General features: G+C 41.5%; 2 protein-coding genes across 2 annotated transcripts in view; both read right to left on the bottom strand.

Annotated features, from left to right (window-relative positions):
• LOC104272536 (coagulation factor X-like) overlaps positions 1-4,338 on the bottom strand; it is a 6,863-nt gene extending 2,525 nt beyond the window's left edge. Inside the window, exon 1 of the mRNA XM_009867555.1 lies at positions 4,263-4,338. Coding sequence (XP_009865857.1) covers positions 4,263-4,338 — 76 coding nt within the window. The remainder of the gene's footprint in view (positions 1-4,262) is intronic.
• A 4,726-nt stretch (positions 4,339-9,064) lies between these two features.
• On the bottom strand, positions 9,065-12,475 carry LOC104272534 (coagulation factor X-like; the record flags this gene model as incomplete). Its single annotated transcript, XM_009867554.1, has 4 exons — positions 9,065-9,612; positions 10,421-10,538; positions 11,262-11,509; positions 12,335-12,475. Coding segments are annotated over 4 exons (1,055 nt in total), but the record flags the coding sequence as incomplete, so codon positions are not given.
• Between the last annotated feature and the right edge of the window lie 731 nt (positions 12,476-13,206).

Below are 13,206 nucleotides of genomic sequence, written 5' to 3'. Positions count from 1 at the left end.
CATTCCTGTCCATAACACTAAGCAAACATCAGCAAAGTCTCAGTGGCTGTTACCAGCCTTCGCTTTAGCTCAGAGTGACCTTTCTTGCTGCCTTAAACCAATATATAGGATGTGGAGAATTACAGTCTTCCATCTCTGTGGAGGATAGTGCCTGTGTTGTCCCTCAGGCCCCAAGCCAAGTGATGTGCAAGGGGTGGTAATATCCGGCAGAGCAGAAGGATGCACAGTTGCTGTTGAAAGCGATTTCTGTCACCAAAGTGCCATTCTATAGAACTTGTCTGACAGAGCCTTTGATATAAGGGATGGTTCAATGGTCAGCAAAGTAAGTCTAGCTTCCAGTGCACCTCGTGTGGTTCTTCATCACAAGAAATTATTCAAACTTGCTGGAACACGGGCTTTGCAGTCAAAAACAGCCTTTAGATTTACAGGTAGGTATCTACAGTGGAGGAAAATAGTTTACAGGGAAACAGGTTGCTTTCAGCAAATCAACTCTTCATGAAAACAAGAAAAAAATCACTTAACTGTTGAAGGAAAACTCCTTTACAGCAGCCTTTTGCAATAAAATTGGATATGCAGGTGTCCTTATCAGGGTTGGCTCTGCTACATTTTTCAAGATGTTATCAAAAACTTTGCAAATGCAAAAGGACCAGGACAGCTGAAAAATTAAAATAATTTTCCATTTCTATAACTTGCCCGTTTTGAGCAAGTGGGCAAGTGAATTTAGCATTTTCAAAGTACTTTAAAGTTAAACGTCTTGTTATTGACATCATTATTTTTGTGCACCTGCTGTTATTAAATCTTTTGTAATTAAGAAACAGAGCAAAGCATTCTATGTTAGGAATTGTAAACTCACGACAGTAATTTGGTATTATATTATAAAGGGTGTTATAACATATATCATCAGATAGACGAAAGAGTAGACTAACAATTGTTAATGTTCACTGTGAACACAGGCAAGACTGGTGGACTCAAATTCAATATCAGTAGTTATTAATGTATTTAAGTTACTATATATTAACTGGAAAACCTGCTGTTGGAAGAAATGGTGGGTCATATTCTTTTTAAATGGAAGAGGTGATATCTGAGGGGAAACAGGTGAGACATGATTGCAATCACATGTCACTACCGCTGAAATTATAATGAGTCCTTGTGAACTGTATATTGTAAAGGGAGCAGTTTTTTGCGTTCCTACTTGTTTGGATCTGTAGGTGTTCAGAACACCCCGGAGGCCTTGTAAAATAGACACTGATTTTCACCAGCGAAAAATCTTACCGGTTCCTTACCAACAAAATCTCCAGAAGCACAAAATGCCTGTTTCAACCCGTGAGAGAAGAATCTGAGTCCTATTGTAATCACCAGTTTCTCATATGGTTTCATATCTGCTGGGACATGGATTTTGCAGTCTGCTCAGAGAATGAACCCACTTGCACAGAAGACTTCCATGAGCTATTTTTGCTACTGCACATTGCTCACAGTTGCACAACTCGATGTCACTTAAATTATGACCTCTAGCTAAGATTTAATTAAATTTGTTGGCAACACCTCAAGCAAGCCATGTGAAAGGTGTGAACAGTTAACATTATTCTTTATGCTACAATGGCACTGCCACATGCCAGCACTTCCGAAACATGCTGAAGATGCGCTGTGTGTCCCACAGAATGAACTTTAAGCCTGGCTTCCTACCTACAGGAATGCAGGTTTTGGTGTTGTTGCTCAGAGCATAGCCAGCAGCACAGGAACATACAACTCCTTCATCTCCAGTTTTCAGAACTGCTCACAGTTCCCGTTGTTGACCTTCCACGTGTTTGGTATGACTCTAAAGGAGACAAATGTATAGGCAGGTTACAAATTCACGGTGATTTCATAAAAGCTCAAGCAGCTCATAAAAACTCGTTCATAAATGTTAGCCAAATACCCCATCATTTGGGGAAATTCTGTGCAATTCCTTTCAAAAACCTGTGCAATAACAGCAGTTCTAACTATCATTATTTAAAAAATGGTAAGCTGTCAACATCAGGTAGACCACTATTATTTTACATCTTATGCTGTATTTCCCAGCTATAACAGGCAGCTGTTTGAGGGCAAAGCAAGCAATGATCCGTACTGCCCATAACAGCCATCGTACTAAGCCAAAGATGAACATGGGTGTGGATAAGAGGCTAAAATTAGAACCACCAAAGTATCAGTAATAAATTAAGTATTTGACTCTTGGGAGACTCTTGCAATAAACCTTTTCCATCTGTATATGGCTCATACTACTCACCGTAGCTCAGTGCCTGGCACTGCAAGGTCACAGGCAGAATGGGAGACTTCTTCCCAGCTCTAACAGCGTGAGAGCAAGGAGAGGTGAACCAGTCCTCGCAGATGCGGTCTAACCTGTTCCTACAGATTCACCGTGAGATTCCACAGCTCACCTACAAAACTTAATCCTCTCTTTAACAAGCCTTGTGATGTCTAAAATATGTTTCCTAATATCTAACCTGATCATCCATGAGAGTCATAGGATCCCATTACTTCTTGTCCTAGCTATTCATCCTTGTGACAATGGAGAAGATTTCTTGCTTTTTTTACATACTTTACACATTTCCTTGGTTGCGTGTTGTGAGGCTGAAGGTCAAAACTTGTTTTTGTGTTTACTGAATTGCCTCCTATTAATGTTGGACCACTGTTCCAGTTTCACAAGGTTGTCTTGAACTCTCATCTCGACTTACAATAGTCTTTCCACTCTGGAAGGACCTACAAATGCAGTGCATAAACACTCTTTGATCCTACCTGTCACTGTGGAAAAGACCAAGTATCGGAGATTCTTGGGCTTACCTATGTGGAGCCCTGCACTCCATAGAATCTATCAACCAATTATCACAGTTTCTCAGCCAGATGTGCACCAGACTTACAGTGGTTTCATCTAGACCAGTGTTTTTCTTTCTGTCACAATGAAATTGTTATATAAAATGACGTTAGGAGCCTCCCTTTAATGGAGAGATCTGTCAGGTACTGCATCTTTTGCAGCCACCCTGCCTGTTATCCTGACCTTGCAGGACACCAATGTGTTCTCTTTCTGACTAGCACAACTCAGCAGTTTCTTTCCTCCTTGTTGGACACAAGTAATCTGATGCTTTAAGGGATAAAGATTTTCTTCTCCATTGGGAACAAACTAACCTGCCTGGTCTCTCTTCCAACATCCATATACTTAGATCAGCTCTTGATTTTCACATTGTGTTTATCTTATTGTCTTTCCTACTTAGCTTTTCTATTTTTATGCCAGGATATTTGCAATTCTTTTATACAATTCTAGGATTTTCTATACTTCCTTTTTTGGAGGTCAGGTCATGAAGAAGCTCAAGATTTTGAATAATCCTTCTATTTTTTTCTTATCTTTGAATAGTTTTGACATGTGCCTTAAACACTTTCAGGTTTTGTGGAGTTTTTAGAAGTAGTCTGATCTTTCTCTCTTTAAAAATATGTATTTATTTTGTTCTCTTGTTCTTTTTATTTACTTCCTTCATGAGGTCTGTCATTTTACTGTTACTTTCATTAAAGTCATATTCTACCTTTGTATTGTCAACCACTTCTAGTCTGTTGGTTAAATTGAAATGTAGACAAGCAAACTCTTGTTTGTACTTGTTTGTACGATAAAATTTTCCTTGAAACCTCCCGAAGATTCCCAGGGCATTCCGTGTCCCACTAAGCACCTTTTCCACCTCATCTCTTGTGTATGACTCATGTGTTTGTTCAGTTGTCTCCAGCCAGCCCTCTGTAATCACCAGATGATTTTTACGGCAAAATTAAACCAGGCATGCATCTTGTCTGCAGCATGATTCACATCCACACTCTCTGGAGAAGCATCTCAAGGTGCAACTTCAAAGATGAGCGGGACACTTCCTCAAGCAGAGGTGTGATGTTTGTGTTGAGACTTAGACATACACAGTGTGTGATGCTGTAGGGCTCTGGTTCCCCTCTACTCTGTTAAACCTTGTGGTGTTATTTTTTTCACCCGACAAGCTTGTGAATGGGTAGTAAGGATTATTTAATTATCACATTGCTTGAGAACACGAAGAATAGCACATCGTTCATGCTGTCGGTTTGAAAGCCCTGGATATTATTGCGTTGCAGGAGACAGATGGGAGCAAGTGGGGATGAGAAAGCGAAGCTACCAGGTTTTCATTCATGTCACCCTGATCCACAAAGCAAAATAATGGCAAATAATTACTTGTGTGGTTTAGGCAAAGCAGCCCAAAGCCAAATTAAAGCAAAGGCTGTACTTGTCTGCACCATCTGAAGGAACAGGAGGACAGCTGTAAGAAGCCACACTACCCCACGGCGACCCACCACCGCCATCCTCCAAGCTCGCTGTGCGTCTCCCACTGTTTTCTCTGCAGGGCTCTGGGGCAGCTGCTAAATGAGAAACACTGCAGTGCAAAGGTCATTAACTCATGAGAAAACAAAACCTGTAACAGCAGTGCCTGGACTCCATGTCAGCATGGGACAATGTTAAAAGAGAAAAAAAGCCAGGACCCTGGGAGCCTGTAGGTACCTCGTGTCAGCAAAGCCCCTCTCTCCTGCATGGGCGGTGTGGAGCTGGGTTTGCCACCGAGGCTGTGACACCTGTGTGTTTCAGAATCCTCAGGGAGAGGGGTGTCCGTAAACCAGGGCAGGTTCTGCCTCAGTAGGATAACATGCGGTAGTGTGGTTAAACTTCACTATGCTACAGAAACTCCAGATACCAGACTGACACTTGGTGATTTCCTCTTTAGGACCATGGTCTACACCTATTCCATTTCTCCCTGTCCACTGTGGGTGGTTCTATGTCTTCAGGAAATATGGACAAAGCCTCCCTAAAGGATCTTTGCTAGACGGAAAGCAAGGAGCTAGAGAAAGTGATCTGGCTGTTGCCCATGTCCCGGGGGCATAGAACAACCAGAGCCAGGTTTTGTGCCTCCCACAAGCTGGGCAGAAGCAGGAAAGTTCCTCAGAAGTGAGGAGTAGCTCAGGGCACCAAATCTGGAGAATTCAGTTAGCGTGTTGCAAAGATGCTGCCTCCCAGCTCTGGTAGTGCCTTAGGAAGCAAGTAAAGCATGGAGCTAAACAGAACAAGAGAAAACGAGAAGGAAATTTCAGGTTTTTTTCTGGCTTAGGCCAATAAGGTATTTCACAAGGCTTTGGTCTCTTTTATTGCAAACCACTGTAGTTGGAAGTGCCTTAGGTAAGGTGAAATTAGGTAAGGTGAAATTAGGTAAGGTGAACACACTCTCTGTCACAAGCATCAGGCAAGACCATACTTGGATAAATTCATCAATTTCCATCGTATTCTGGATGGATTTTTTTCTTTGGCTCACACCACTCCATGAGTACAGCTGTTGACAGAGCCTTGTAGTCTGCAGCCCTGCCTATTGAAGTCAACCCTGGCAGGTGAGTCAGGGAGCAATATCAGGGAGCAGTAAAGAGGAAGGAAAATCTTGCTTGCTATTACTGTGCTATCGCAGGTCACAAATGCATGACCGTAACAGTGACCCTCGCTCACCTGGAAACACAGAAAACAGGGGCTGGCAAGACCTCCAGGATCACCCAGCCCAGCTAATTGAGTCAACAAGGGACAAAGTGTACCTCTATTATTCTTGGCATGTTGGCCAAGGCTGTAATGAAGGAGTCTTCCTGGAAATTGCTGCAAGTGGGACATTGCACTTGCAAAAGTCTGTTTTCCTGCCATGCTGTAGGTCACCATAACAAAGGGCAGCTTGTCCATAGTCATTCCCTAGGAAGCCTCCATCCTGCTGCGCACCTGATGGTTACCTACCTCTCCTGCTCTGAAAGATTACCAGCATCAGAGGCTTCACTGCCCTCCAGACAAAATTGACTAGAGGGCTTTTCTAGTCACATTATTGGAAGGTTTTCCCTGGTATTCGCTTGAAACTTTCTCGCTGCAATTAAGATGTGCTATGTCTTTTTATCTTCATCACAAAGATGATCCAGTTAGTTCCTACATCTCTGCAGCAGCCTTTTGCACACACGAAGGCTACTTCTATGTTTCTCCTCAGGCTTTCTCTATTTTAGTCTAAAGAAGCCTCATTTTTTCAAAACCCAATGCCTCATGCACAAGACTCTCTTATCCAGATATATCATCTTGGACCAGGCCTGAGCAATGTCCTACCTTTTTCTTCTTCATATCAGTCCTTTTCAAAGCCTCAGAGTGATTGCACTCTTTACTTACCATCCTTCTTTTTTCCCTTTCTTCTCAGGACTGGCTTTTCATTGAAGCCTGAGTATTAGAGGGTAGCTTAGAGCATCTCCTTCCACCATCTTTGGTAAATGCCAGCTCTTACCTAAACCAGCAGTGTTTGCTTGCTGTGAGAAGTTCTGGTATTTTAAAATCCACCAGCCTACTCAGCAGCTGTGTGCTGTAATCTTTCCTGGATTTTACAGTGTGTTCAAATTTTGCTACTTAAAATTACACTAAATAATTGATTTACATTAAAAAGTGTGCTTTAATTCTTTCTTTCCTTGCAGGCCCTAGAGTTGAATACGGGCTTCGGTAGGAGGCCAAGATGCAAGCAGGTGTGTCACTGGCGTCCTCTCAGCATGGCAGAGACACTGTTACGGAGTGAGGAATGAATATGTAGCCCTTGAGCCTTGGGCATTAGAGGCACTATGGCACAGGATGAAAGGCTGTTGAAATAAGTTTCATTTGCAAAAGACAAATAAACTCTGATTGTGAAGCCCAAGGACAGTGTCTCTCATAATTTGCAGAACAATGACACTTTTCTTTAAGCACAGTCATGTTGCATACAAATACAAACTTCCATCACCCCCTTGCATGTTCATGTATTAAACCAGCTCTGTGCCTGCTCCGAAGGTGTTACTTGGCTTCATGAGAACAGATATACCCCAGCTTGTAAAACCTAGTTACTGCCACCATTGCCAGAGGGAGGTCCTGTCCTGAGCTATCTCAACACCTTATATAGTCCAGTCTGAGTTTCACTTCACTCCTCAAGCTTCACTGAAGTAGAAGAATACCCTTAGTATGGGTATGTAAATATAATCTGGGTAGCATCTAGGCCTGAGGTTGTCCCTTTGAAGAGAGATGTCTCACCCTGATGGAGCACAGGGCAGGCGACCAGTGTGACCAGAGATTTGAACCAGAATCCAGTGGACAGAAGAACTCAGGGAACAAACATTGCTGAACAAACATTGCAGTAAGTCTTTTGAAGGTTTATACAAGTGGAGACCATCAAGCTGGGGTAACTGACCTGCAGTCCTTCCTGCCCACATCTGCTGCTGACTGCAGCAATACCTCACGGCTATGCAGACTTGTATTTCCAGTTTGCCAACCTGGTTTGCTCACAGCACCTGCTATGCAAAACTAGCCAGCACCAGCTCAGTCCCTAAGAGAGAAGCAGCAGCTGTCTGGTGAAGTTCAGTGTACCTTAGACAACCACGGGGGCATAACAGATCGGAAAGGCCATCAGGATTGCTAAGGGCACAGGGCACACAATGGAGAGCAGCAAGCTGAGGGGTCTAGGCTTGTTCTGCCAGGGAGAGCTGGGGAATCTAACTGCAGTCTTCCATGGCCTGAACGGGGAATAAAGTGAAGACCAGGCAACCCATTTCCCAGAGGTGCCCATAGAGAAAAGATCAGGCAGAGGTCACAGGTTGCAACAAGGAAAATTCAATTTGGACATGAGTAGTTTTAGCCATGAGAGTGCTAAAGTGCAGAAACAGGTTGCCCAGAGGGTAACAAAATCTCTAAAGTTTTTCAAAACTTGACTGGGCCAGACCCTGCACAACCTGTTCTAACTTTGATGTTAGCCCTGTTTTGAGCGTGAGGTTGGACCAGACCACTTTCATCTGTCTCTTCCACTTAAAATCTTTCCATTATTTCCATAACCAGATCTGAAGCTGACAAGGTTTCAAGAATAATATATGGAGGAACACTACTCCACATACTAAAAACCATCAGGGTGTAGAGCTCCTGCCTGAAAACCTTACAGCACAGATCAAATCACAGTACCAAATCAGCAGTTAGGTTTGCCTTTGTCTAAGAAAATTGGTATCTAACTTGGCATTTAAAAACCTCGCGGCCAGCGAAAGTCTTTTCATTACTCCTCTCCATTCTCTACCTACCTCCTCATCAGCCTTGACATAAATCAGGAGAAAAATGTCACAAGTATTTGTTTAGGGACATTCACTCTTTTCTCACTCTCAAATGAGATGTTGTCTTTATACATTTGTAAGCTGACTGGTTGGAATAAATAAATAAATAAATACACACATAGATAAAGAACAAAAAAAGAAAGAACATTTTATTTCAAATGCTTGTGTACATCAACATTGCACCTTACAGAACGACCTTTCCGATCCCCAGCCATACACAGTCCAGAACATGATATAGAAAACAGTGAGCATGCACTTCTTTTTAATCAGATGAACATAAGTGTTCAAATTAAACTATAGTGAAATACAATCCATATAAAGCACCCCCCCATTTTAATTAGCTGCTGTGACCTAAGCAGACACTTCAGTGGAGCAGGTGGTGATTCAGCATTGCATGTAGAATACTTACTTGTGTCTCAGTTTTTACCAAGAAAGCTTCCTCGCTGCCTTAATCTGCTGAATACATCTGCAGGTAGAAGTTAAAAAGCTCTAGCAATAACAAACTCCCCACTGAGCCAGCTGGCTGCAATATAAGGATTAACTGAAGTCCTGCCCTTACCATTTTTGTCATGATTAGTGGAGGCTCATATTATGTGCAGGAGCCTCTGTTGGAAGCACTTGAGCAAACAGACAGAAATCAAAAAGGCAATATAAAAATTAGCAAACCAACCAGTCGTTTTCTTTGGGGAAAGCCCCTCATTGTACAAATTCAAAACAACATCAGCAGTCCACATACACATGCTTAAAGCCAGGAGTAAAACAATAAGAAGCAGCACCGTAACTTTAAGGAATCAGGTCTCAAAACAAGTTTAGCAGATGGGGCTACAAAAAATAAAAAAGGAAGAATAAAGTGAATAAAGTTTCCATTACAGAAATTGCGCCTTGTTAGCTAACAGAGGGATCGAGAGCCACACCACTACGAGTTGCGTCTCATGGCCCATCTCACCCAGCGTAAGAACCTTGACAGTTTGGTATAGATTCCGTACTTGCCCTTCTTTGCACATCCCTCTCCCCAGCTAACAATTCCAGTAACAAAATAAGTCTCCTTATACCTGGTTACATGGGGACCGCCACTGTCTCCTTGACAAGCATCTTTTTGCTCTGTTTCATAACCAGCACAGAACATGTTTTCTGTTATTGCAAAGTTAGTGGATTGCTTGCAAGTGTTCCTATCGACGTAGGGGACTTCAAGCACTTTGAGTTTTTTGGATAGTCGTCCACCTTCAAATTCACGCCCAAAGCCACTAACCATTCCAGACCTTTGGTTCATCAGAACGTCATTAGCAAAATCTACTTCAGGAAGGCAGGCTGCGATAATGTACTCAGAAAATGTTATAGGTTCCTTCAGCTTTATTAAGGCTATGTCATTATCATAAGTCTCAGCAATGTATTTCGAGTGAACAAGTAGTTTATCCACGGTATGCATTGTTTCAGACTGTTCTTTCTTTTCTCTGTCCACTTCACCTGCACAAGATTATTAAAAGGGTCATTAATATGGAGACAGTATAAGAAAGTAAGAACAACTTAATAAAGGAGCACAGTAGTATACTCATTCCTAAAACTTTGCCTAAGTCTTTACACCATACAAGTAAACTGTAAAAATTTACTGCAATATCTATTAGCAGCACCTGAATCAGTTTCCATTTCTAGATTTGGTCTATGGAGATTTTTCTACCAGTTTTATACAAAGGCACAAATCAATTGAGTTAAACTAATTCAGCTTTGGGTGGAAGCTCTTCTTGAGCCTGCCCTAAGGAAACTCTTTAAGGAAAGAGGAAGTGGTCTGGCTCAAGACTAAAACAGTGCAAATATAAAGTTGTGTCGATCTAGTATCATGAAATATCAGAAGTGAAGCAGTCATAATGTGAGTTTGTTTCTTCTTCTTCTAGTCAATGTGTCACAGCTTTCCTGAGTGCTCCTGCAGAAACAAGTCTGTATGCTTCAGATGTGTGAGGAATGATGAGCTTTCTGAAGCAGCATCACCCTGAGGAACACAATGCAGCCAACACTTTTAGGACCTTTATTCATAACCCCTTCCAACTAGCTGGCAAAGAAGAAAGGGATGCACCATTATCACCTTCCACGTCAGCTGCCCCTGTTTTTACAAAGTAGGATTCTCACAATAACAAGAAATTATAAAAAGCAAAACAACAAAGTAACAAACCATAACAAATAAAGAATATGAGTACACCTCACAAGAGATTTAGAGCACAGAGGATCAATCTGCAACAAGTGCTCAAACGTCATGGGAGCAGAATAAATTACTACTTACCAACAACAACTTTGATTTCTTTTGATTGATTCATACAATGAGCTGCAGTAAGTATAAAATTTTCATTCAAAATAGTTCCACCGCAAAACTCTTCCCCTTCCTCATTCAACAGAACAGCCTGCAAAAGAAAAAAGGTAAGTGCAAGAGTTAAAAAGAGCAGTTTAACTTCAATGGGCTATAAATAGGTAGTAGATTTGTCTGCACACTACATACATGCTTATTGCTACAACAGGTACTACTCTGCAGGTGTCTCCTAATACTGCATACGCTACAGATTGGTATGCATTGCTATGTAGTCTCAACTGTCTTTACGTGACGTAGATGTTTGGCTTTCACCTCACCTCACTCACAGCACTTAGTAATGTCTTTCAGGAACAAGACACAGACTGAGCAGAGAGAGTGCAGCCTCCAAATCACCTGATCCCTTGGACTTATGACTCCAAAAACTTCCTGTCCAAGTTCTGATCCCATTTGACCGCTCCCTCCCCACTTTGTGTCTTGAACACAGGAACTCATTTTGGCTGGTCCAAACTCAAGAGGAAAACTTAGATATGAAAGTGTATTACTGAAACAAATGCACGCCTTATCTGCCACACTTTTAGGTATACTGATAAGGACTGCTATTGAACAGAACTGGAATATAACCTGCAGAAATGACACAGGTAGGCCAGCAGGACTCAAAAGCCCAACCTGGTGACAGGTTAAGCATCACCATCTAAAATTGCACAGAGCCTTTCACTTTGACATTTTAAGCAACATTCAGAAGATAACCAGGTTAAGCGAAAAATCATGCGCTTTCCCTCAGAAGCACGTTCTGCTTACACGCAGAGCACAGCTTTACCTGCCACGGACATTCACCAAGATGACACTCGTCACCACCTACTATCCTGGTATCAACGTACGAGTTGCTATTTGTTTCCTTGCCAGGACGGAGGGTTGGACTTTCTGTGGTAGTAACAATGTCCTCCTCCAAAGCTGTTGTGTACGTAGGGGGGTCATCTTCACCACTAGTTACATTGCTATTATCAGCAGGTAAAATAATTGACCTTTTTTTTCTTCTCACAAGAACTCTTCCACAAGGATACTTTACTGTAAAGACAAGAATTTTAAAATTAGAGGCGGACAGAAATACCAGCAAAAGAGGAAACTCTTTGACAACATCATCTCAAAATAAAACAGTTAATGCAGATGGCAGCTGTCCCCTTCTGGAAACACTAGCAAAACACTGGCAGATGCAATGAAGGAGGAAGACCAGATGGTTTGAAAAGTTAAAGCCATTTTGTAGTCCTAAAAGCTGTCCATAGGTTTAGTCTCTGGACAGTGCTGCAAAAATTTTTTGAAATTTAAAACATTCTCAGTTGTTTACATTGCTATATTAATGTACTTGCTCTACTAAAACCATCCTGATCAGGAAACTGAGTGAAGTGTTTTACTTGAGAAACAATACGGCTTATGACAGCAATTTATAAAGGGTATAAAACCAGACATCATGAGTTATCCTTCCCCCCCAGTTTGTTCAAATACGACAAAAATATAAAAATGTAAATAGCATTAATCATAATTATTTAGTGTCATCAGTTACTATTTGATTAGGTTAATTGAAATCTAAAGTAGAAAAGTCTTTGTGAGCTGCTATTTTATAGGGTGTATAAATGTGATAACTGCAATCTCTTTTCTCCTGTCAACAGTGGAAATTGCTCAGGTAATTTTGTGAGAAGCACCTTGCAAGTGATTCCAAATCAGGTAGATTTTTGGTAAGTCCATGGCGTCACTTCCAAAATGGAAAGCTTTGGAAATACAAACCAGTTGGTCTTCATGATAAATCTATGTCGTGTATAATACTTCAAAAGACATTCTTTAACTGTGAAACAAGTCTCACCACCATTGCTACTAGTTTATTATGTGGCTTCATACCTGATGAAACACAGCGTTTGCCATCCTCTGCTAGAACATATCCTTTTGCACAGGAACACAAAACATCCTTCCGCCCAGTTGCTTTGATGCTGCAGAACTGATCACAGTCACCATTGTTTATTTTGCAGTACTTTGGTATGACTATAAAAGAAGTAGGTTTGGAGAAGAAAGTAAATAAACGCCGACATCACGGAAGATTTCAAAGTTCACCAAACCAAACTGCACTCTTTAAACAGGATCTGCATCGCCACCCGTAAAACACCTGAAGCACATCTTAATAACATGAGTTGGTGATATTACTTTATACCTTACAAAGCAGTGACATCCACAGCACAGAACTTACTTCTTAAGTCTGTGTAGGCGCAGTGACTGTGTCATGGTGAGCTTAAAAAAGCAGGGACAAAACGACAGTGGAAGAATGAATAAAACTCTACAGAGAAGTCCAGATACTGGCAAATCCTCACATGATTACTCCCTCCTGCCCTAAAAACCTCAACTCCTCATTACTCCCCTCAGTCCTGTATCTAAAGCTCAGTTCCACACTCTCCTCTCTTACTTCTGGGCTACTGATACATGCTCCAGTGTCATCATTAGGGCAGTAGCTGTAAGCCACAGAAGCGAGACTCAGGAAGGATTTATACACCAAAAAAAAATATTCCTTGCAAAGCTGAAGAAGCCTCTGCATTGTCTACCAAAATCTGTTTTTTCTTGGTTCTTCACTGCTGTGAGCTGATCATGGAGGCTGTACTTCTGAGCTTGGAATAGTGGCTCTTTGATATCAGTTATAAGAATCCTACGCTTCTTGGTTTTATCATCACATTTTGGGTGTTCAAGTTCATGTAAAGAGGCTAATATAATTATAATATATATAA

The sequence above is a fragment of the Apaloderma vittatum genome, unplaced genomic scaffold (genome assembly GCF_000703405.1).
Source record: "Apaloderma vittatum isolate BGI_N311 unplaced genomic scaffold, ASM70340v1 scaffold18254, whole genome shotgun sequence".
Classification (NCBI taxonomy): Eukaryota; Metazoa; Chordata; class Aves; order Trogoniformes; family Trogonidae; genus Apaloderma; species Apaloderma vittatum.
The sequence above is the reverse complement of the archived record's forward strand: the minus strand, read 5'-3'. Positions and strand labels throughout refer to the sequence as shown.